The sequence below is a fragment of the Seriola lalandi genome, unplaced genomic scaffold (assembly GCF_002814215.2).
Source record: "Seriola lalandi dorsalis isolate HSWRI2012SDOR001 ecotype SW California unplaced genomic scaffold, Sedor1 jcf7180002054682, whole genome shotgun sequence".
Classification (NCBI taxonomy): Eukaryota; Metazoa; Chordata; class Actinopteri; order Carangiformes; family Carangidae; genus Seriola; species Seriola lalandi.
The window spans coordinates 253,454-279,123 of NW_019525235.1; the positions used below are offsets into that span (position 1 = coordinate 253,454).

The window sequence follows — 25,670 nt, forward strand, 5'->3', positions numbered from 1 at the left end:
TCTCTGCACACCACTGAACATTATCCACATGGCTCAACACAGATGTAAACACCGTCCTATTAGCTATCACGACACAACCAAGAGTTTTGCCATTTTCATCTTTGCCTGGGGCAATGATGATTTAGAATAACTAATAAAAGCCACAGCATTCATGCAATGGATAGCTCATTAAACTGAATGATGTTGGATATTTCTCTAGAAAATAGTCACGCTCTCCTTGCTCCAGACTGGCTGACCATAGATGTTTCACCACAAGATTACAGCGAGCTTTCCTGAGTGCTGTGCAAACATGTCAGAGATAAAATGAACGTCATACACCAGAAAGACACATAATTTGGCCTGTATAATTATTATTCTATTTAATCTACATGCATGCTCACTTAATCTATTTCTCATTTATGCAAAATGACATAAAGGAAGCATCCATGTGCACTCTTCTTAGAAAACTATCATTGGGTAATGTACCTTCACTAACTTCCCTGTTCATTCACCCAATATCCCAGTTCATGAATAAATTAATCGTATAAGATCAGTTTTCATCAAATAGATTAACAGCATATTTTACACACACTGAACTCATCTGCACTCGTCACTATGTATAGTGGTTTGCCACAGTTTTGGAATAACAGACTGAGAATTATGACGGCCAGCTGTTCAACACAGGTGTACTTTTACTTTTTAATAACAAAAAACAAACCATTAAACACACATATCTGGTTAATAAGAAATCATATTCAGAACCTATGAAATCAGTTAAATTTCATAGCTATCTGCAGCTTTACTACCATCCCTTGTGCCTCCTTCAGAAGTGAGTTAAACCTACCTGAGGAGATGCCAAGAGCCTGTGACACGTTGACTTCCACTGCATGTACTTGCGCCTTCAGTATAAATCCCCCATCCATAATTTTCTGAGTGACAACTTTTACAACTACAACAGCTGCGCAATCTCATGGACCTTCCATTCCCACAGTGCAGCAGCCGACCTTTGAGCTGTGAAACAGCCCGGGCAAGTGCAGCGCTGATGGATGGGTGGAGTTTAAAATGTTGTCGGGCTGTAGCCGTCTACATTTAACTCCCATGATTGAGGAATATTGATTGGACGGTACTGATGCATGGAGGATCATTCACTACACAGGGGGCTTTCTCATTAGTCTACGCGATTGACAACAAATTATAACAAGAGAGAAGATGAAGATCCAGTCTTTAGGGTAAGTCTTTAGATTAGTTGCACTTGTTACAAATTCGGTTATTCGTGATGTCCCGTGTCTCTTAAATCTCGATCAGTAGCCGGCTGTATTTATGGGGTACTGCACAGAAATCCACATTTGCTCTCATGAAAAGTAATACTGATACGTTGCCTTAATGATTTTAGATGTAATCTCGTTGTTTTGTGCAGGGGATTTTAAATCATTTACAAAATCAACATAATAGATGAGGGTTTGGAGCATTTCCACTTTGATGTGCGAAAATGGTATTTGCCCATAATTATAAATAGATGAGCCAAATCAGATATATTAGATAGGCAAAGAAGATGAAAAATAATATAATATGGGGAAAATACTGAGATTCTATCAATCTTTAAGGATAAGCAGACATCGATGTTATTTACAAAACAGGAAGGCCTAGGGGGGAAAGATGGTTAGGGGCTGCTGTTTCCAAGATGCAAGAACAACACAGTTCATATTAAAACCTGAATATACTCAAACAAAACCCTAGTGGATGTTACAGATGTTATAGTTTTGTAATGTGTTCATTTAACTTTGGGGGCAACCAACCAAGATAAACAATAGGCTAAGTAAAAGTACTATATATGAAGAATAAACACCCATAAGTGTGGGTCTGGGTTTTAGCATCAAAGTCTCCAAAATCATCTTCTTGACGAAGTAGTCTGTTATCAGCTTTTCTTTGGCTCCTGGACCCTAAAGGTGGGCGAGGAGCTTGGTCTGTCACTTTACAGTGTTCTGTGTTAAATGTAGAAGAATTAGAGGGATGGCTCTACAGTGACATACAATAAACCTGTTACAAAAATTGTGAGAGAATCAGTTTGGTTTGATTAAGGACTTAATTACCTCATTGTTCCACAAGGTGGAGTTGTGATGAAAGAAATCTCGAGAAAATTAAAAAACCAAAAAGAAAAATGTAGAAGCCCTTTTTCTTTCAAATGATCCAACATTTTGTAGGGAGTCATCGTTACTATGGTGATTTTTGTGTTGGTTTTGTCCTTCGCCACACAGTGGCGCTGTTTGACCAGCTATCAGAAGTGTCAACGCCACCACGGTCGCACTAAGCTATGTTCAAGATCACCAAACACAGACCACCAGCACTATGAACACATTTTTACGCGATGAAGTTAGTTACACTGCTACTTACGATTCATTAACTGTGAAACGCAGTAGTAGCCTCTTGGGATGCTGACATGACAGTGATGTTACTTTTGTGTCTAGAGCAAGCTATCTGAAATCGTCAACTGTGTTTATTAATTTAACGCTATTGAACATACTCTGGCAGATTTGTCAGCCAGTTGAACTCGGACCAAAACAAACACAGAAGGAAAAATATTTGGCTTAGACGTCTGACAGTCAAACAGCTATTTTCCAAATGCCGATACGATTAAACAAGAGGTGTGAGAAGAAAATGTTCATTATGCGGCCTGCAGCAGAGACTGGCTTTGTAGTGTAGCAGTAACTAGCTGTTAGCTAGAATGCTAATGTTACCGTAGCTAACAGAAGCTACCGTTAGATAACGGTAACGTAATGCAAGACGACCCGACAACAGTAGCTGGGAGTAGAGGCTACTGCTTCTGTTGCCTTAACTATCAGCCCAATTGTTTGAAACGGGCTTGTCACCTAGCCAGGTAGCTATTTAGGCTAAACAGAAACTCTGATAACTTATTTTCAACGTTGCCTTTTTTTCTGCCGGAATAACAAGTATGGGGATGTGCTTACCGTGCCTTGGTGGAGCAGCGGACGACGTTGTTGTCACTCCAGATCCCGTGAGTTAATTTACTACAGCATTTAATACCAGCTGTGATCCATTATAAACTATAAAATGTCTCACATTATTTGAACCTAAGTGAATTTCCCTAATCATCAGTATAGGCACTACTCAGTAATGTTTAGGAGGCGTTAACTGTGTTAGCCTCTGTACACAATGGCATGACAAGTATGCTCCAGGCCCAACATGGTTAACTAAGAGAAGACGAACTGCCTGCAGTGTTAGCTTAAGTTTTCTGTGTTATCAGGATACAAGGAGACGACAGTTAGCCGAGGCTGCCGAGAAGAGACAAAAAGAGGTAAGTTATAAGTGGTTTTGTATGTTTGCCAACGTGTCAATTGCTAAAACACTTTTATACAGCTATAACTAGGACAGCAATAAATCCTATCATGATGAAAGCTTGATTTATGGTAGGCTATGGTTTATAACCTTCTCTGAAACACATTAATCAAAGACTAGACGTTATGATCTTTAAAAATATGGGATTTATTGGAGGGTTGTTGTTTCAGACTGCATTAGTTTTAGCTATATCTACCTAATAATCTGGTAACTGAGTATAGTATAACGTCCTAACCTTATATTAAATACATACACCCCATTCAAGGTAGATGCACTTGACAGTGTGGTGAGTAATTTTTTATTGTACAGAAAAGCCACTTGCAAACCCGCAAGAGACATGCTAAAGCCATATCAAGGTAAGTAGACATGGACCAGAATGAATCCTGTTCTTGGCCATGTGAATCTTTTGGATTGACTACAGTTTTGACTATAGCACATCTTTCTGCTCCAAGTCACTATTTTCCTCTTTAAAGTGGCACACTGTCAGTTCACACTTTTACTACCACAAATGAAAGCTCCTGAGTCCTAAGCCACAGTCACTAGCAGTACTGCACTATTCAAAGCAGCTTTAGCTGAATTGCCTTATTTGGCAGTTGAATGCCCTTTTGCTAGTTGTGATTGAACATGCCTTGAGCTTTCTGAAACGGTTGTGGTAATACAATTTACTACAAAAATGCTTTTGAAACACATGCATGTTTTTAAGACTCCTTGTATAGAACAGTAAATAAACAAGAGATAAACACAATTCCCTATATACCCTTGGTTACAGTCCACTCTGTTTTTCAGACAGCATACAGGGGTGTTAAAAATCCAGAAGCTGTCGAAAGGAAAAGGAAAAAAAACGAAGAGACGGAGAAACAGGCGATAACCACCTCTGTGTCTGGTGGTGGTGGTGGGTTGAAGGTTAGTTTTATGTTTATCCTCGAGCTGTGTGATTTCTAAAACAATATAAATGTCATTGATTAGGTGCAGTGCAAATGAATATCTGTGAATGCAGAAATACTGAACCAACTTTCAGAAGTCATTTCTTTAGTTAAAACTTGGAGACTTACATTTACATTTACAATTGTACAATAATTCTGAGTCAATGCCTTTACTGACAATGTGAGTATTTTAGTGATTACTATGGATGCCTAGAACACTCTTTCACATTAAAACATTGGATTACTGGTATCTTAAACTGTTATGTACCTTAAAGGTGCTATATATAAGTTTTTGCTATCGATACATGGCCAACGTTAGCATTAACAGCTGTTTACCTACCAGTCTAGCAGAAACATTGAGAGTGCAGCATCACACTTCATTCCTTTACTTGCCAAGAGATACGTCCAGTGGTGAAAAGAAATGCCAATTTTTATTTCTCTCACTTCTTTCCATTTTATGAAGTTTCTGTGCTAACCAGCCAGCCCCAGCCTGGCCCATCTCATAATACAACTTTTTGATAATGAGTCACCGTAGTGAGTCTGCCCTCAGTTCAGCATGAGAGGATGAAGAAGTAGCGTTGCCAAGAGGGTGTATTTTAACCTCTCGGCTTGTAAATGCAATGATGGCTGAGGCTGTTGGCAAACTACCATTATCATGACATCCACCACCACCTGCTCCTACCACATTCGATGGCAGAGAAAACTTATTAGAACCTCAAAGTTAAAATTATACACACACACACACACACACACACACACACACACACATATATATATGAACTAGCTCCATTTCTTAAAACTGAACAGTGTTGTAATATTATGATATTTTGTCCCCATTTGTTTTTCCTGTAGTGGCAGGTAGGATGAAAACCCTAATGGTAAAACCAGAAGTCTCGACTCTGAAGTCCAAAACAACATGAAGAATTGCTGCAAGATGACTTGAAAGATGTCGGAACTGCTGTCCATTGTTCAACCTTTTTTTTTTTTGCCTATTTTATGATGTTATGAAGTGATTACAGACAGAACAGCTGGACTAGCTCCTTTGTTGCCAAGTTACACAAGCCTGGACCTTTGGACAAATCAAGTACGATACACAGTATTGTGCAAGCAAATATATATACTACTGTATTAGTTTTATTTGACAGTTGATTAGACAGAGTCTTACAGTGGCTCGCATTAGATAAAAATAAAATAATATAATTAGTCAAGTTGTATCTCTGGTGACTGTGGTCATATTCAGATGAGCTGTCCTCAACACACTTATAACATAGGCTTCATCATTGCACTTTTCTTATTGGGTTTCATAGTCGAGGATCAATATTCACTGTATATTGGTTAATGGCCACATTACTTTTTGTATGACTTCTCCAAAAATCCATTATGCAAATGACATATTTCACAAGACAGTTTATGTTTACGAAGAAATCTGAGTGTGCTTACTGTAGTATTGGTGTACAGTAATAAGAGTCCAGTTAACACTCATTTCACCTTGTTCAGGGCTCTATTTGTTGGTAACAGAAAGGCTATTGCAAACAGTGCTACAACTTGTTGGCAGTTACTGAACTTGTAATTCACTTTGACAGTCTCTGGGGTACTTTCGTGTTCATGAGAAATACAGTGCAAAGTGTTGGTGTCTTTCACATTTTGTTGAGAATAGGTCTTTCCTTGGTGCAGTGTTGTTTGGTTGCTAATTTGGTGATTCCATCAGTAAGCACAAACTGCATACTTCACAAAATGTGCACCAGCTACAGATTAATGTAATTAATGAATACATTATTTAGTGTAAAGCAACACATTCTCCAACCAGTAAATTTGATGACCCTTTAATGACCTATTGCACTTTGCACTGGCCTTTGCTATTTCTCCTTTTAATAGAGCCTTTTTTGGGTTTTCTTCTGCACAATTTCAGTTTGTTGTATTGAATTATAATGTATGCAAAACACTAATATGTTGCCTGCTAATATAAATGAGAAATGAAATGTGTTTATGGATTACCATAGGACAAACAGAAGCTTTTGTTAGACATTTATTTGCACACAGTTTGTCAGTATTTGGTAAAGAGCGAATAGGCTTGCTTACATTCTATATTGGGAGAGATTCATGTCAGCTACAATGGAGATGTGAAGAAGGTGAAGGAAAGAATAAGTGTGTATGTTGTGAAATTTTTACTTTGACTTGCTTAAAATGAGTGCATTTCTTACAGCCTTCACTTGATCCTTAAATGCTTCCGGTGCTCTCGCCATTTTGTAGAAAGCCAATGTTATTTGCTACAATAAATCACATTTCTGCTACATTTGTGTGGATTTCGCCTGTGGAATTACAGTTTTACAGAAAGATGATTTAAGTTCAGATAACATTTTTGATTTGGTTAAAATGGTCAGTTATAAAATCAGCAAAATATTGCATTTGAGATTTATTCTTGCTAATAAATATTTACACATAGTTATTAGTTAGTATATTTTATGAGTCTTCAGTTGATAAAAAGCTGACCCAATAATGGTTTGAATATCATGAAAAGACAGATTTTTCAAGTTTTGAAAATTCAAGTTTTAAGAATTTATTGAAATTTTACATCTAAAAACAGACATTGGACTTACCGCACATACAGGCTTATGAGTTACATTGCATAGCCACTGATCTCATAGCAGTCCCACATTCATTTTCCAAGGAGGAAGTTGGAGAAATGAACACATTGAACGATAATGTTGTGAATTATGTCTCTTAACTGCAAAAATCTGAAGCTAATCTAAAACATAACTCCTCAGATTTCAATGATTGCACTGCCTCTAGAGGCCAGTAATGTATAACATAAAAGAATTGCACAACCATAGATGATTATGGCTACTGTATTATTATCAATGAGGTTCTATTTAACTACACACTGCATCTTGTCCAAGCGATTGTCCCCATTCTTATAAAAGAAATGCTATAAAACAGGAGCTAATAATCATTAAAAAAATATATAATGGTATAAAAATGCATTGCATAGAATTGTTATTCAATATGTAAACAATCTAAGCATTGCGTCATTGTGTTAGCCTGATAAGAAATAGATTATAAAGAAAAAGCCATTACATTTTATGCACATGTTTGGTTTCTAGGAGAGATGTGGTAGTTTTTACAGTAATACTATACAGTGGACCGATGTGTTAATATTTGTTTCACCTCTAATGCCACAGTTAAAGTTCAATTTGAAGCTTGAGTGTGGTGTCCTACTGTAAAAAATTTAGGATAGCAATATCAGCCAAATTTCAATCAATTATAAAAAACAAACACAAAAAAAAACAGGAAAAACAATACAATGTCTTAGTGTAAAATGTGTAGTGTAAAGAAATTCTGTCTGCCAACAAATCAAAGAGTCCACTCCAGGTTTCCAAGGGCTACAGACTTCCTGAAGGTCCTCGAACCTCCACCACCTACAGAAAACTGAAAACATTCTACCTACTAAAAGTGATACTGTATATTGCTTAAAATACAAATACAATGTACAGCTCCACTGGTACCCAGTTAACTCATTATATTGTCATGATTAACACATTTTTTCAAAGCTTTCATTTTGCAGTTCTGCAAAACTAGATAAAACACAACCGCAGCCAATGTTAAGGGCCTACTTGTGTGACTCCAGACTTCATCTGATCAAAAACATCCATCTGATTGAATTCTCTTTGTCTGAGAAAACAAAGCCAAGCATCACTATTACACCAGTGAGCTTTCCATGAATGCTGTTGTGTCTGTAGCCGTGTTATTTATAAAATCAGGCATATGTTAGATAGCCATGTCCATTATGGAGGAAACAACAGAAAGAAGTCCTCCTCTGTGTCCTTCTATTAATGGCACTTTTCAGTTTCACTTTTTGCTGCGGTAGTGAGCTGCCACCACCAGGTAGCTGTCAGGGGTGAGGTCCTTGATGTTGGGGGACTTGCCGCTGACAGGGGACGTCTTGCCCTCCACCCGGGAGATTTGGAGCATGCGGCACGGGTCGTGTTTCAGCAGGTAGCTCTCAAAGGTCTCCCAACCTCCACCAACGCGCACCATCACGTGCTTGTTGTGCAGCATCTGCAGAGAGAAATAGGATTATGGTTTTGCTTCTGATGTCAAAGGAGAGCTTTAAATGGTTGTTGCTGAGCTCCCCTTTCTACAGGACTAATGTCATTTCCCTGATTGAGGCTCTGGGTTGAAGTTGACAGAACAGTTAAGCATGGCTTTGATGTCAGAGCTTGTTGATTGATGGGGAGGCCTCAGACTGGTTGATGTCCCTGGAGGGAAGCTTTCTCCATCTCCCACCAGCTTAATGCCTTGTTGAGCAAGCTACTGACAAAAAGACTGACAGAGACATCTCACAGTTTGATGTATGGAATTACATCGCTCAATAAACAAGATTCTAAGATGCTAATGCTAAGCAGGTATTATTATTATTACCATTCAGCTGAGACTAGAATGTCATAAAACAAAAGTATTGAACGCATTCAAATTCTGACCTTTTGATGGCGTAAGAGGTAATGTTATTAAGGCTTGTCCTGAGAGGGACATGAATGTTGAATGAAGCAAATTTTTTTGGCAAATCAGTCCAGTAGTTCCCATGGTGGTGCTAGAGACAAAGTGAGGGGATCACCCAAGGCCTTACAAGTCTGTAATTTCAACCCAATTTTTGACTGACAGACAAAAACATGAACCTCCTGAGGCGCTTCAGGAAAAGCCAGTCATCAGCCAAGTCAGTTGTATTCATGTGGGGACCATGTCTCCATGAAATCTTATGACAGTCCAACCAGTAGTTGTTGAGATATTTCAGCCTGGACAATTACAGACAGTACCGTCCCTAAACGCATACCATTAGCATGTCTAACAAATATTCTGCTCATGGACATTTCATCACTAAAAAGGATCAAACCCAAAAATGATATGTTCTGTTTAACCAAGGAATTATATGCAGTATTTGTTTTTGTTTTTTTTCATTGTTAAATCCGCAGCACTTGCTTCAAAATGATGCCCCCTGCCGCATCGGGACACATTCTCAAGGTTGGCTACCATGGCAACATTAGCCATTATAATAAAGAGAAGAAGAAATAAAAGGCTCTGGTATATTGGACGCTCAGACACTTGCATTCCCCAGAGGCCACACGCATAAAGCATGTCGGCCTCACTATGGAGCCTTATCACCCCCTACCTCATTAAGATATCATTACACCTCCACTAAAACAAGCCTTGTTAGTGAACGCCTCTCTCAGAAGCAGAGTAAATAAGCAGGTTACTGCGAAGACCTCTGTGATGCTACATTTGTCTTTAAAAACACAATCAGTAGGAGAAGGGGTCAGACAAATACCAAACTAAATCATAATGATAAAAAGGGTAAACTACCTCATGAGATTGTCACCTCAGTCTGGCCAGGTATGAGGCTTCCTGCCCTCCAGCACCATAACATGCAACATTTATAAGCCTCTTAAAAGAATCAATCTAGAGGGCAGTGGCAGGGCAGTGCTTCCAATCACCAGCACCAGGCCTTCAGGCTTTGTGACTGTGGATTTAATGGATCCGAGTGATGCAGAGCGGTTTCAATCATGCTGCTCTGGGACGAGACCCCTACTGAAACCGAGTCTCCCCTCAGCAACCCAGAGAAGGGCAGAGGCCCGGGGCCGAGCTGGGACAGCACCTCTCACAGACGCTGCAGCGTTAGTACTGCTCCCTTGTTGAAGCCACAACCACCTCATTTATTCCAGGAACTGAGAAGGTCAGCCTCTCAGGCTGTACAGATTATTGTGAAGTAGAGTCTTATGTGTGCTGCATGCCACTGTTGTCCTCGCTCTGCAGCTGCATACAGACACTGACTGGCCGTGCATTCATGCCTTTTCAGTGAGAACAGCTGCTGAGGGGTCAAATAATCTGAGGAATTTTAATTAAAGAATCTTCTCCGTGAAGAGTGTTGGCAGAGAGACAGAGAAATAGAGGTTTAACATGGTAATACACATGTAATATTTGTGCAGTTTTACTATTGTTAATTCTGCATCTATTGCATGTCTGTCCATCCTGAAAGAGGTAACCCTCCTGTGTTTCTTCCCATTCTGTTTTTGTTATTTTTGGAGAGAGTTTAGGGTTACGTTTCATGTGAGGGTTTTTTTCCCCTTGTCTGAAATGAGGGTCTAAAGCCCTTTGAAGCCAGGTTGTGATTTTTTTTTTTTAGACTACACACTGTACAACTGCACTGAGCGGGCACTGTGAATTTCTCACCATTTGTCCTTGGTTGCTCAGCAACACAATGAAGAAGCGTTCAGTAAATTAAAAGGCATAAACAATGATAAATATTCAGATTTACATCGTTTATCATGTTCATTCCAGCGTGAAATACTTTTTATATTACAAATTAGCGACTTACTTTCCTCACTAATATTTCAAAACAGCTTTGTTCATCCAAACCTTACAATGATTGAGATTTGATTTGGTTGAGATTTAACAGTAGCAGTTGCAATATAATGTGCTGACAGCAGAGGACATCCAAGAGTAACCTCTCTTTTGCACGTCTGCACATCCTAAACATACCGTCGGCATGAATCACATTCTTAGAGGTGTGAATCCTGGTTGTGGGTTGCCAAGTAACCAAGATCCCAAGGGGACCGGTGCTACTTCTCTAATCTGTGTTAGCCTCCATTTATCTTTCTCCAGAACCATTTTATCCCTCCACTCCGAAGTCAAGCAACATTTCCTGGGCTGATAGATTCAGTGTGATTATAAGATGTAATTAATACAACAGCCAGTATTGGGTGATGCAGCTTAGTTAAATATTTTCCGAGTAATACCTTGGTCCTCAGATCATATGGAAATGAGTGGCTTTTATTTTCCTTTTATAGCTAGTGAGCCACATTATGCTTGGATGAAGATGGACATTGTCGGAATACCATTACCAGCAAATGAAACCTCACAGCAAAGGCGGGCTCTTCAGACACAATGGAGGACTTTCATCCCAAAGCCAGCCAAGTATCAACACACTGCCATATGGTGTGTGAATGGAGAGGAGTTTGCACTGCAGTGTGACACTTTATTGTTATCAGACCTGTGTTCCACTGTAAAAATCTATTAATTCTGTACAACAATTAGAGTAATTCTCCACAGCTAACTTGCACATATTTTCACTCATTAAGCACTATGAACAGACTCATAGAGGTAAATTCAATCATACAGTTCACTTCACTTTTTTTTTTTGATTATTTCCATTTTGTTGGACTTTATATTTTTATAAATATAAGGAGTAGAGAGTAGCCTACTCACTGAGCACGTCCATGTCAGAGTTGAATTATTATTGCAGGAGCACTGATGTGCAAGAAAGATTTTAATGTGGCACTGTGTCTGGTTGAGGTGGAGATAATTCTTTAACAATATATCATATTCATGCTGATGATAAGGTTTGTATGTAAAACATTAAGTCAAAGTCAAAGTTATTAACTACAGCTGTCAAATAAATGTAGTAGAGTAAACAGAACATTTGCCTCTGAAATGTAATGAAGCACAAGTAGCATAAAACTGAGGTACTTAAGTAAAGTACAAGTATCTCATAATAATTATTGAAGTACACTTAACACCATTCATAACTGTGAAGAAGAACATTCATCAGCTGCGGTCTGTATTTCCGACAACTTCAAATAAGCAATACAGATCTTCTAATAGTGGAACTCAGCTCCCAGTAAAGTTGTAAACCCATCCCCAGAGGGTTTTATGAAACATGCTTTTCAAGTCTGAATAATATTTTGATTCTGGTCTGCACAGATGAGAGCATAGATGACGATTTTAGTTATTGTGCTCCTGAAATACGATGTTGTTGTAATGATGATATCTGATGCTCTTTTAATGGAACCACAATCCTTTTGTTTTTTTCTCTGCCTGCCAGCATCTTTTATGATTTCATATATTCAATTTTTTATCTGTCTTTTTATATTTCATTTGTGTAAATAAATAAACAAGCAACCTCTCTTCAGCCTCTCGAAACAATAAAATACTGCTTATGTGTCAATCAACAAAGATTCTTCACAATCAGTACTTTTACATTTAAATTGCAAAAATTAAGATTTGGATAGTTTTATTCTTTTCCCTGCGTTAAACTTTTAAACCATTAAACCATTTACATTAAATGAATCATTTTTCCACTGTGGTATTCTTAAGTTTCATTAGGATTTGAATATTTTCCAACCAGCTGATCCTGAATACATCTGAACATGAAGCCACATTATAGGGTGATTAGAATACACTCACTCGGATAAAGAGCATCTTCTCCCCAACACGGTATCGACCCTGCGACTGTCTCTCCACACAGAATTTATTCGGACACCTGCAGGGCGGATCATCAGCGATATGTCTTACCTATAACACACACAAAGATAAACTTATTACAGATGTTTCCCCTCTGACATTTAAAATAGAAACAAAATCAGGAGTGAACTGTGCTGACTTACAGCATCATCCAACAGCTTCCCTGTACTTTTCTTGCTGGAAGTCACTTTGGGAGGAGTCGGGGACGGGGAGGGAGACGGGGAAGGAGATGACGCAGGAGATGCTGGGAGGGGCTGAGCTGGAGATACAGGTAATGGAGGAGGTAGAGGTGCTTTCTCTTCTTGTTCAATCTCTTTCTCCAGTTTTATAAGGCCAGGAGGCTCCACATTGTACCTGTAATGTTATTCCATAGGTGTCAAATTAAGAATAGATACACAAGAAGTATATGGGGAAATAGTCAAATATAAACGGAAATAAATAAAGAGAAAATATGAAATAGCCAGACCGTACCGTGATGCTATCCGTCCCAACTCTAAAAGACAGAGGCACACTTCGCGTGGCTGCTTGTGAAGAACTGCAGGAAGCGATAAAAATGTCACTCTTGGGTATTTACAGTATATTGACATTGTACGGTATCTGTTACAAGGCAATGAATGAGAGTGAGTGGCTGTGCGATGGAGAGGACAATGGTAAGATGCAGAAAAAAAACAAGCTCATGAACTTCATGCATTCATCCCACTGCAATCCTGTTTGCACCAAATGAAAAACGATTGTTCAAACTTGGGATGTGTACATAGGCCTGAGGTGTTTATTTTACCTTCACTGACTATATGACCAGACAGTGAGAGTGGACACAAGATGAATGATACATGTGACACACCACACCATGCATTATAGACAGAATATCCACTGCATGATAGCAAACCTGGTGTTGTTACATCTACTGCTGAACTGATAAATCCATCCAGAGAAAGAAAGGAAGCGAGAGAGAGAGAGAGAGAGAGAGAGAAAGAGAAAGAGAGAGAGAGAGAGAGACAGAGAGAGAGATGTTAGGTGTTGTTTTCTTAAATGTTTCCACAACATTTTATATCAAAATTACATGTCTGCTGCATTTGAAGGAGCGGTGCTGACAGCTTATGTGTGTGTCACTTGGCCTTCAGAAATTATTTGCATAGTTTAAATTGCTTAGCCATGGTCAAGCAGCCATTAGTCAGAAATTAAAAGAATGTATGAATATTTTAGGTATTTCTGTCACAGGCAGGGTCACATACTGTACATCTGATCGTCGGCCCACACATATCTTGCCTGTGAACATATTAAATGACATAATGTGCAAGAAATCCTTGCAATAGCTTGGAGAGAGACAGATAACATACTGAGAGCATAAATGAGAAAGAGAGCAAAATGCCCCTGCATGAGCTGAGGAAAACATTTGCATAGTGTTGGCCTACTTTTCCTACTAACTCACACCCTTCTGTCTGTGCTCCCTTTGTTTTACTCCAGATATTTTGTGCATGAGTATTCACAGTATTCAAGATGCGCACGTCCTTATCGGCAGGTAGAGCTGCTGCCCTCACACCGCTCCCAGCAGACTGCTGCCCTTGTGAGCTTTGTGTGGAAGTCAAAGGAGCTGAAGCAGAGCCTGGAGATGTGAGTCCTCTGAACCGCAGAGGGGAGGAGAGGGAAACAGTTCAACCTGTGTGATACCCGACCTGCACAATCAGGCCATTCACAGGAAACAGAAATCTGAGTCCGATGCCCTGACAGTGGCCAGAGACAGCCAAAGGTTGACAGAGGTACAACACTCTTTGAGACCTGGATCCTGTTTGTCCTACATTCTGGTTTTCTAGTGTTCTGATGTTTATGGCAGAAAAAAAAAACAGACTCACCTAAATCCTCAGACTCAAACAGACATGTTTCTCCAACTCCAACCTCGCGACACCAGGCCAGGAAGTTAGCTGTGTTGTCCCGTGCAAAGAAAGAGCCGGAGGGGGCGCTCTGCCGACATGGTATCCTCCGATTGGGAATACGCTGCTGCGGACATAAAGGTCAGTAGATGTCCTCATGTACGCTACTCAAAAATGAACCTAAGATGGAGAGTCACTTTCATTTTTGAATAGACTCTGAACTGAACATGAGCTTTTACTTTGTCTGTGACAAAGAGAAAACAAAGGTCCACCAGGGTGACTTGTCAACCCCAACCCCCAGAGTTTCCATCACAACACAGAGTCACACACTTTATCTACACAGATTTCTTCTCCATCTGCTGAGGCTCTGGTTTCACATCAGGATCAAGGACCTTTTTTCATAGAGATCAATATGGGAGATGGCGGGTTAGAAAACCAGGGCTACTTTACCAGGCCTTCTATGATTTGGGATCAAATGACATGCTTATGGGTCTCAGCCCCCACACGGTCTGTTCGGAGAGATTTATGCGCCTTCCTGTGGTTTTATACAGGATATGTGCGTCTGTGCTATGAGAAAGGTGCAATGAGCTCATGCTGGAAATATGCAGGCTTTTGTGGGTATTTTTCTTTTCTTTCCAGGCTCTCCTTTGGACTTTTTTTCTGGGATCCTTTCTGTTGTTGAATTACTTTGCATTCCTGGTGAAATAATCTCAACCACATTGGCAGTGCGGTTTGATCTAACAATCAAGAATGACATGTTATTATTTCTGGGGTGCCTCGCTGAATTATACCTGCACCTTTACGTGTGTAATGATTGCACAGAGGGTAAAGAACTTTTGGAAGACATTATGTTTAAATGGACGGGAAATAATAATGAGAATGAGGAAGTACTTTGCTCGAAAATCACGTCATTTTCTTTCAGTCAGGAAGAAAACTTTATTATTTATGTGCACCTGCAGCATAATCTCAATTCCTCTACCTTCACAGCTGTACATGCATTTCTTTAAAGGACTAGTTCAACATTTTGGGGGAATATTACTTGGATTTTATAACAACTACACAGAGCCATGATAGCTTTTCCCGTTTTTCTCCATGGAGCCAGCAGACAGATTTTACATTGGTATCATGTAATAAGGCTTTAAATTTGTGAGTTTCAATGTCTGTGTGGCAGTAGTTAGTGGCAACAGTTGATGAGATGGTTGTACTGAACGTTGCACATGACAGTAATATGGCAAGAAAGACATATAATCTTCATTCATCTGTAGTTCATGTTGATTGATGTGAAGACGTAGGAAGATGAGCAGGAAACAGCGTGCTTTATCCTTTCCCTCTGCTGGAATCACTTATTCCCACTCCACACACCACATCCACTTATAATGGGAGTTGAAAACAGATGGATTTTCTCTTTAAAGTGGTGAAATGTAAACAGTAAACAGCTACAGCCAGAAAGGACCACGACAAAGCAACAGTTGTTTGACGTGAATTGTAAACCTGACGAGTCATAAGGTGAGGTACAGTACAGTATATCAGGCATAAAGGGCAATATTAATCTTGCACAGTTCATTAAAGTGAAAGCACTTAATGTGAGGTCTATAAAGCGATAACATGGACAGCAATAAAAACAGCAATAAAATCGTGCTCACTATAAAACATCATAACGCGGCTTTGTTTGATTTTGAAGTCGCTTATCTGTCTGATCACTCCTCTGCTCTCTGTTGGCTTCCATCATCAATAGGCTCCTCTATTTCAGCAGCTCCTCTGTCATCCCACGGTCATTGACCTCAAGTATTTCCTCACATCTGTGCTGCTGCTGCACTCACACTGAGATCAGGAGACCCGCCGTCATCAGCGCAGTAATGCCTCAGTGCAAACATCAACAACTTTCACTAAAGAGCCAACTGCCTCTTTGAACAGAAACATGAACTAATCAAACATATGATCCCACTGAGCAACAGACGTCAGCTCAATGTGTAAGTAGATATCTATAGTAACTGCAGATATTGAAAGACATGCAATTCACACCTGCAAGATCATGACTTTGTCATATTAGAGATTATGACAATTTTATTTTCATCTTGAAACTCGCAAACCGAGCAAAAGATGTTTTTTTGCAGGGTTGATCAATGCAAATCTCAACAGGATGTTTCTATAGACATTTACACAGGTAGAAATATGTGTGAAAATGTTTTCATTTTAGTCTTTTCATTGGTCAGTAATATGATGTAGACCTCAGAATTGCCCTGCAGTAGCCCTGAAGCTGATGCAGTCGAAGGATTTGTACCCTGTTGTTTGTAAAATATACATTTGCACTGATTGCTTGGGTTAAATTACAGATAACCACATAAAGTTATCCTTTAATCTTTTCAATTCCATAAACCCTCACTCACGACTCATGACTAGCTCTGCCAATTCTCACAGGGGATGTGGGGCCCCGTCAGTTAATGTGTCCTTGCCAGCCTCACTTTCTCATTTCTGCCCTGCCGAACGCTGCCGGCCCCCATCCCCCATCCCCCATCCCCCACTCCACCTTTGTGCTCTGCTTTCTGAAATTGTGGAGGCCCTTGCAAAGCAGGGATTCATAGTCACTGCTGAGCTGACAAACCCAATCAACAAGTAAGATGTGAGACACACGGTGGAAAACAAATGCTATTTATAATTTTTAAGTTTTGCCATCCAGAGGTTATGATATTGACATTTCTTTGAGATGAATATAGTTTATATTGATCTTGTTGAGGGAAACCTGGGGTACAGCTTTTTTCTGTCTCAGTGATAGTAAATAAAACTTCGATACTGTTGCCTTTAAACCATCCATTCGAAATAAGTAAAAAATACACATGATTTCAGTAGTTACTTTATGTGGCAATACCAAAAAATGATTCTAAATATGGATTTGAGTTAATAACATTCACAAAAACAGTATTTCTTATGTCTGGATTTCACATCTTTTATAATCAAGCAGTAGAGTTGTTAAAATAGCTGAGACTAAAGTGATTGTCAGTCAGTCTGATTCAATCACTGAATACTGCCAGACTGATGTTTTCCCTCTCAGAAACAATTTTCTGTCAAATCATTCAAGCTGAAAGTTAGTTTAGGAACACTTTCAGCCAAGATTTGGCTTCTAGATTAGTGTTTTCACTGTATCTGTTATCATGCCAGACTACTGTAATCCTCAGGTTTCTCTGTACCTTGCTGTTGCCAATGGCAGACAGGTCTCCATTACTTTGCCTGAACTTCTCCTGTAGCGTCTCAGCCAGCTGGCACAACAGGAAACCATTGTCTAAGCGATCCATGAAGCTCTCAGCGGTGATTTCCAGACCTGACCAGGGGACACATAAAGAAAGCAGAGTCCAGCACCATACATTCGTCATAAAAGTGCTCATTTAAAATATATACTGTATAAGGAAATAAAATCTAATCTCCAGTCCATTCCCAGTTGGAGCTGAACCTGATGCGATGTTGTTGACTCTCAAGAAACTGCTTGGCTGATTGGGCTTGGCTTGCACTGCCGGGTTTATGCAGCTCTGCAGAAGCCAAATGTTCAAATTTTATGACATAATTTGGGGGAATCTGGGGGGATTTTCTGGGAAAACACCACGGGGTGGTAATGACAGCCACATATGAAAAGGTAGCATCTGATCGTGCACAGTAATGCTTCATTGCCCTGCACAGTTGCAGAGATGGATTGGTGATCAACATGTGGTGTCCAGTTGACTGACTTCCAGAGGACCATTCTTTCTTAGTTAGATCATTGTGAAATAGGAGGTGGTGGCAGGGGGGTGTCTGTGGAAAGAAACTGGAGAGATTTTTTTTTTTTTTTATCCCTTTTCTGTTTCTTATAGGAGGAGGGGTCTGGGGGTTCGATGTTTAATGAGTTCCAAATGTTGTAAATGAGCCCAGAAAAGAGAGATTGAAATCTTGAGAAACACTCAGTGAGCTCCCGTCTTATACGCTCATTCTCTCCCTCACTCCTCGCTGTTTGAGGAAAATATATTCCAGAGGGCTCTCTGGGAAATATTCTAAGTCATATACTCAGTCCTATAAATTGCTCAGTTCCTCCAACCAGCCTCCCTTCTCAACAACAATATGACTCATCAGTATAACCAAGCATCCACCTCCTACTCAATCAGTGGACTCATCCTCATACCACACCGCTCCTCCCACCTGAAACTGTAAACCCTGCTCTGCATAAAAAGACTTTAAAGGTACTGAGCATGGCTTTAACCAGCAAATTGGTTCAATGCTGTGTATTTACAGGTGACACACCGGTGCTTGTGCTTCTGAAGCCTTTATATCCTTGATCCCTCACCACATCAGACCAGAGGTTTCTGGCTTAGCTGGTTCCAGTGCAAATACACAGAGCGCCAGAGGTAGAAAAAAAAGAAAAAAAGAAGATACTGAAGTTGTTTTAAGTTGCTCGCACAAAGTCAGGAGTCAGTTTCAGGGACTTAATTGGCTTCAAGTCCATTAGACAAATGTCAGTTTGACCGTATAAAGTCTACAGGATTTCCAATAACTCTCAGTTTTTGGGGGAACAATCTTAAACCATGTTAAGTGCAGCCATACATGCTTCATAAAGAAAAATCTCAAATAATGAGGCAGCAGACTGCTTCTCCACAGTCTAACAAATCTTAAAATGCTGACAAACACGCATTTTACCTCTTGGAAATTTTGCGAACAATCGCTTAATTCTTACATTGTAACCTACTCTGCTCGAGCAATTCAGAGAATTTGTGTTTTGCTAACAAGAACATTTTTGTGTTGACACTGGCGGGTCTGTGGTTCCACAGTTAAACCTCCCAATCAGCATCTTTTAGAGCAGTGGGCCAAACCTTTTTTGTGTTTTGAACTTTTGTGTTAACCGCTAACACAAAGCAACAGCTACTTGTTACCTCCATCACAGGATGGATGCCCTACGAGTTGCAAGTAGTTCACTCACAGAGAGAATTTCCATTCACAGACTTTCAATTGACTCATATTAGATGCATGAAGAAGACTCATATAAATACATTAGTACATTGAGTTTGAAGGTTCGTTATCAACCTCATAAATAGTAGTTTGACAAAAAATTCTTAGCACAAGGTTCCACATACAGTATATAACTCAAAAATAATCAACGACTAGAGAAATGTCAGAAAAATAAATATAATTTTGTGTAACAGAATTTAGTATTTTACTTATTTACTACTCTAGAAATCATTTCATGACTCCTTAGAGTCATCTCAAGAACCTTTGTGGAAGTCCTGACCCCCAGTTTGAGAACCAGGATATGGAAAAAAGTCTTAACCACCCTAAGTCTCTCGTGTGTTAACCTGAAATGCAACTTTCTTCAAACCTGCCCGAGAGTTGATTTGTGCTAAACTGGAGTCACTAAATTCAGGTCAGACCGACAGACTGCTTCATGTAGATTTATTATACAACAGCAACGACGCACAAAGCTTCTGCTGATGCTCGCTCCGCTGCTTAATCTCCACCACTGGCTGTGCATTTCTCAAGCACTGTTAATGATCCCCATTATTCAATTATGGCAAATCTATGGGAGCGTGTGTAACATAGAAACAGGTTCACACACTCTGCCGCTTTCAAATAGTTTGTAATGAGATTCAGATTGATTCCAGTCGCCTGCACAGGGGTTTACATCAGCAATACCAGTTCAATTACTATATATAAGAATAATAAATAAGACAATGTGCAGGACTTTTCAAAGCCAAGCTATTTTCTAAGAGAATGATTTGAATGAATCAGCAACAACACCAGATAAAAAATCCTCATTTTGCTGCCCTGAGGATTTATAATGCAAAAATATGAACTACAACTGTTTGATTTGTATGTGTATTTGTGAATTTCTTCAAATCCAACTGTATATGACTATAACAAACACCAACAGATTAGAGTTTACATTTCAAGAAGATGTAGACCTGTTCTGGCTGTGTAAATTAGCTATATACCGTATTACTAATCAGTTTATGGCATGTAAACTATCACATAGCTCTGATGCTGACCTATCCTCAAAGTCAGATTGGCGTTTCATTTATGTGCTGGAGTGTTGCTTACCGAGAATGTTAGTGAGCCACAGAGCCAGGTCCTCCTTCATGGGCAGCAGGCTGGCTTCATGTCGACTGGCCAGCCACTGGTGGTACTGCTGCATGTCTGTGAGGCCGGGGCCACTGGGCTGTTTGGGGCTCAGGGAGCTGCACATTGTTCCCTATCGACAGCCTGAGAAGAGGAAGGAGAGGAGGAAGACAAGACACACAGAGTTTCCTACAATGTGAACCTTCAATGTGATTTGAAAGGAACCCCGGAGACTTTACATGCATGTAAATCTATATTGATATAACTGTGCTGAGCGACTGTGCCACGGAGTTGATTCAGCTCCATGGAATATTTTTGGGCCAGATTTTGTTGTTGTGTTGGTTTGAATTACTTAACACAGGGTTTGTCCCCTCCTTTTTTATGTATATGTTGGAGTATATACTATGTGTATGTAAGCACTGAGATGTATAGTATTCAAATATAGCATGTCGTTATATAGATACTTTATATACCGGTAATTTTCTCTTTAGGAACCAGTGACTGTGACAGCTACATTTAGTTACTTTGCAGAATGAAATACAAAACCTACAATGAGCTATATATATATATATATAATGTGATGTGACAGACTAAACTACACAACAGCATGTAAAGTCAGTAAACTAGCTCAACCACAAGCAGCAGTAAAAAGCTGCTTAAACAGTAAGGCGTCAGTGATAATGATACATTAATATATGATGAAATAAACACGTCTCAATAAAATAGCCTTGGCATTGGTCATTTTACTGCACAATGTGTAAGACTTTAAGGACAATTAGCTAATAATACTTCTGTGCTTTTTCTTTTGAATGCAGGACTTGTAATACCTCTAAGAGAATAGAATAATATTTCTACTTCTGCTCTAATTAATAATCTGAATGAATCCATATGACAATATTCTTCAAATACAGCTGACATTTAGTCCCATTCTTTCCAAAAGGAAAGCAGAGGAGGACCAGATGGATATAAGAGAAGAGAGATCTGAGTGCTTTTGTCCTCTTGGCCAGTTCCTGGTGTGGTTTACAGTCCACCTGATGACATGAGACGCTCTCATGGACCCTGACAGCACAGTTCCTGTCCGCCTCCTCACTGGACAAGAGAAACCTTTTATACCACACATCCAGACTCATACAGTAGGACTCTTATTCAACAAACACCAGACACAAACAAAGAGCTCCTTCACATGACTCTGCCATCTTTGATACAGACAATCATACAGTCCGAATCAATCCATTACAGTCAACACTGCAGCAGGCCTTAAATTACGACCTGGTGGAAGAGACTGCAACTGACATCAATATTCAAGAGCAATATTTAACAGCTACTTAATGCCTGTAAAGTGAAGTCATTGAGTAAATGAGACATTTCTCACAGTCTTTTCCAATACCCTGCTACAGTATGCCAAGTGTTCCCTGTATGAGCTTTAATGTGAAAATCTTTCACATTTGAGTCCAGTGTCACTCCATTTGCTGCTGAGACGAGTGAGTGATTGAAAAAAATAACTGGGCACCAGATGTAAGACCTGAGCAGCGTAACAACACACATCAACAGCTCAGCAGTTAATATTCACAGTTTAAAAGCACGGCTGCTGTGATTACTGTGTCTCCAAAAAGTACACTCTGGTATGGAAAGACTTTGAGATGCAGAGAGGTGAAAAATTCAAGGCTTGACGGCAGCATCATAGGAATACTGAGGAACTTTTGTTTTTACTCAAGGCCTGCATTACTTCAAAGACTGCTGTGGTCATCTAATCAAGGGATTTTATTTTAAGATATAAGGAGATGAAGACAGCATAAAATGGACAAAGACTCTTTCAGAATTTTTAAGATGTGGCTCTTTTTAAAAGTTGATAATGCTCCAGGTTGCAGCCTTAACTTTTTCCTATTGTTACAGATTGTTGAAGAGCATAGATGACAGACAGATGATACGATGATATTATGTTGTACTGTATCCATCCTGTATGTTTGTCACTGCTACATTCTGTGTTCAGGCCACATTAAAGAAACAAAAAGTGGGAGTGAAATGTATTTGTCACATTTAAACAACGTTACCTCCAGCCTGGGCACAAGCACAAGAACACCTTACACTCCACCATGGTAGGCAAATAGCATCAGGATATTTAATGCAAATTACAAGAAGAGCTTATGTAAACAAGAGAGCAATGCTGCCATGAACAATTAGTTCATAGTGTGTGATAGCTGAAAATTTCCTTTGAATACCGAGGGAGTGCAACACAATGTGAGGAATCTGACCTTTAAAGCTGTGTAACATTTCAAGGTCCCACTGGAGTTGGCTGTAACCAAATCACACAGTGGTGCAACACTGGACATCAGGACCTTGATGTCGGACCAAGGTCGTCTTATCTTCCTGAAGACATGAGCTCCTCGTTGCGGACACACGCTAAACTCCGGAGCTCAGCACTCACACGCAGGTGCTACATTCCCATGTCCACTGTGGTGCAGGCTGACAGACAGAACAAGGGCACTGGGACAAATTCTCATGTCCCAAAGTACAAAACCCATTCACACAAGCCCATCCACTGCTGCTATGTGTAAATAAAAACATGGGTATTTGACATAGCTGATGATGGGCAACTATTTTCTAGCCCAGAGAAGATGTCATCTTAAATATCTTTCGCTCATTATTTTTAATACACTGTATATTTTAAATATCATCAGTGTCTGATGAAAGCCATGTTTGTGATTTTGAATTTTGCAGATAAACTGAAGGAGCCTGCTCCTTTAAAGGTTGAGAAAATTCTACTTCTTGAGCTAAAAATATGATTTGAAACAATGCATTGTCCCCATATTTGCTGCTGAGCTGACTCAATTTTAGGGACTTGATCTTTTATCTTGATGTAATAGTAAGTCTTAGTTCAAAAGATTGTATTCTTCTCTGCAGGACTATGACCAAACATCCTGCTGGGTTTCCCCTACATTTTCCCAGGAAAGAGTCCTTAGAGAAACAACCAGCTGTTATTGAACATACCTGGTTCCTCTCATCACACCGTAGCCTGACCTCTTCAGCTTTAGACCAAAAGCACAGCCAGAACCACCAGGCTTTATGCTGCATGTACCCTTTGCTGAACTTGCTGCTTCATCCGTCAATATGTATGATTTTCAGAATCGAGCTCAGAATTTGACTTTAGAGATGGGATTAGAATCAGAAACAAATAACCTTTATGGCTCAGAGATATTCAAATATACAGGGATATCTAAATATACATTTTCTCAGCTCAAGAGGCCTCATGACTTCAGTAAAGCCGTCATAACATGCCACAGTTGGTTGCAGATTGCTTCAGGAAAGGCATATGGATGGGAATTTTGACTGCTGAATCACATCAATTAGAAATAACAAGAGTGGCTCTGTCTTCGTAAGCCTCGCCGCTCTTCATTCCTTTCTCCTATACAACAGTAAACTGATCCGGAGGCTGATTTGTCCATTTAAACAGGGGAACTCAGTATGTTTCTACTGCAGATAAATACTGTGTGTGTGTTGTGAGTGAGTGTAGCATTCAGGTATCAGATCATATCAGCAGCTGTACAATGTCTCCAGCAGAAAATGTCAATAAAAAGCAGAATATTCTGCTGTATGATCTCACACAAGAAAACATAAATAAACAGCACAAAGCTTGTAATAATATCATATCATACATATGTATATATATCATATATAATATCACCCTGCTCTTGTCCATTAGTGCCCACATGGAGTGTCATAAATCCTCAGATGCTGTACTGCACTTTTAAAAAAAACTCTAGCAGGCTGCCTCAGGCCATCAGTTGACACCTGAACCATCAAAAAACAACATTCAAGGAATGTGATACACATATATTGCTCACAATGCGATACTCACATTTGTTGATATGTCTGAACTTAGAGCCATAACTTGGTTTTGGACTGTGTTGCATTGGCCTATTAAAACCCTGGGCGGCACATTTCATTTACAACTACAATAAGGTTTTAAGGCTGTCTCCTCCTTTACAACTGTCACAAATAAAAAACAACCACAACAGACATTTCACCACTCTGGAAATAAGATCAAGAGAGGATGCCTGATGAGTTATGACTGAAATCCAGCTGAGCACACTCTAATTAAACCAATGAAATGACTGAGAGCTGCAATTGTAGAAAATATGCCAGAGTCTGGGTAATTAAATACACCTGGAATAAATTTTGAGAGAAATACAATAACAAAAACTTTACAGCTTTACATTAATTGTCAAGAAGTAAGAATTTACTGAGCCCCAACTTTTAAACAAGCTACAGAAGATGGCATTATTCTGGTAGAAGAGCTAATGACTGCAAGTTACACCCCCAAACCAAAAAAAAAGAATATGCTTACAGACATTCAAAAGTCTGGCATTCATTTGGCAGTAAGAAAGCAGCGAAAATGTCTTGCATGAGTCCACAAAAAGCTTCATATCTGTGCTCACCCTGAGGGTTCAGCTCGTTGGTGCGCACCTTCCTCTCACTCGTCCTCTGAACTGCTGGTTCCCACTTTTCATGCTTTTCACAGCGGTGCATCGATCTACAGGTTAGGCTCCAAAACACTGAGCCAATGTGGACCGGGGAGGTCTTTCTCACTGCGCATTTGCACAAGGATCTGCCCGCACACAGACACATATATACACTCACAGCAAGCTGCTGCTGCTGTTGCTGCTGCTGATGGGAGGGAAGTTTGATCCTGCTGGCAGTGCCTCCCTCTTCTCTACTCTTTGTGTTGCCTTAATATGACATATCTGGGATGAATTCAGCAGGTTACTCCGTGAAATTCAATTCACTTTGATTTAATGGATTTCTCTCTTTTTTTTCTATATATGTGCCCATGTACTTTTATCCAAATGGCAGACCTTAACTGTGTCAAATTTGGTACATTTATACTTGTTAGTACTACATTTTTATTTTTAGTTAAATGTTGAGTAATTCACGGCCATTATCATGACGCAGACAATTACAAATACATAAATGCTTCATTGCTATGTTCACAGAAATGCACGAATAGATTCTCTATAATCATACAGGTTAGACACTTCTTTACAGTAGTATTGCCCATATATTGTAGATCATTTAAATGAGAAATCTGTGTGTGTTAAAAATGTGTGTATACTGAGTTCGTTTAGCTTCCTACCTCTTCTGTAGTCTGGCAATTATAGGCTTTTATTTTGAAGGAAAACAGCTGTTG

General features: G+C 39.6%; 2 protein-coding genes across 5 annotated transcripts; one reads left to right on the forward strand and one right to left on the reverse strand.

Annotated features, from left to right (window-relative positions):
• The first annotated feature begins 2,419 nt into the window (after nucleotides 1-2,419).
• Nucleotides 2,420-6,547, forward strand: svip (small VCP interacting protein). Its single transcript, XM_023422407.2, has 4 exons — nucleotides 2,420-2,992; nucleotides 3,242-3,292; nucleotides 4,120-4,236; nucleotides 5,109-6,547. Exons 1-4 carry the CDS (start codon nucleotides 2,930-2,932, stop codon nucleotides 5,121-5,123), a joined length of 246 nt encoding a protein of 81 aa, XP_023278175.1. The 5' UTR covers nucleotides 2,420-2,929; the 3' UTR covers nucleotides 5,124-6,547.
• A 232-nt stretch (nucleotides 6,548-6,779) lies between these two features.
• gas2a (growth arrest-specific 2a) lies at nucleotides 6,780-25,647 on the reverse strand. 4 transcript variants are annotated; one of them, XM_087178308.1, is made up of 8 exons: nucleotides 25,617-25,647; nucleotides 20,468-20,629; nucleotides 17,602-17,732; nucleotides 14,399-14,543; nucleotides 13,020-13,083; nucleotides 12,692-12,902; nucleotides 12,492-12,599; nucleotides 6,780-8,312 (listed from the first exon to the last, which is right to left on the reverse strand). In XM_087178308.1, the coding sequence occupies exons 2-8, from the start codon at nucleotides 20,610-20,612 to the stop codon at nucleotides 8,103-8,105; spliced, it is 1,014 nt and encodes a 337-aa protein (XP_087034434.1). In that variant the 5' UTR covers nucleotides 20,613-20,629; nucleotides 25,617-25,647; the 3' UTR covers nucleotides 6,780-8,102. The 4 variants fall into 4 exon arrangements, with proteins under 4 accessions (XP_087034434.1, XP_023278174.1, XP_023278173.1 ...); XM_023422406.2 differs by lacking the exon at nucleotides 25,617-25,647 and adding an exon at nucleotides 24,922-25,529 and having other exon boundaries at nucleotides 14,399-14,540; XM_023422405.2 differs by lacking the exon at nucleotides 25,617-25,647 and adding an exon at nucleotides 24,922-25,517.
• Nucleotides 25,648-25,670: the final 23 nt, after the last annotated feature.

What these genes read in the sequence shown, in the direction of transcription:
- svip (XM_023422407.2), top strand. Translation starts at nt 2,930, where the DNA reads ATGGGGATGTGCTTACCGTGCCTTGGTGGAGCAGCGGACGACGTTGTT. An exon ending in TTGTTGTCACTCCAGATCCC is followed by an intron (nt 2,993 to 3,241) that starts GTGAGTTAATTT and finishes CTGTGTTATCAG; the next exon opens with GATACAAGGAGACGACAGTT. An exon ending in CCGAGAAGAGACAAAAAGAG is followed by an intron (nt 3,293 to 4,119) that starts GTAAGTTATAAG and finishes TCTGTTTTTCAG; the next exon opens with ACAGCATACAGGGGTGTTAA.
- gas2a (XM_087178308.1), bottom strand. Translation starts at nt 20,612, where the DNA reads ATGTGCAGCTCCCTGAGCCCCAAACAGCCCAGTGGCCCCGGCCTCACA. An exon ending in GTGGCTCACTAACATTCTCG is followed by an intron (nt 17,733 to 20,467) that starts GTAAGCAACACT and finishes TCCCCTGGTCAG; the next exon opens with GTCTGGAAATCACCGCTGAG. An exon ending in CTGCCATTGGCAACAGCAAG is followed by an intron (nt 14,544 to 17,601) that starts GTACAGAGAAAC and finishes TTATGTCCGCAG; the next exon opens with CAGCGTATTCCCAATCGGAG.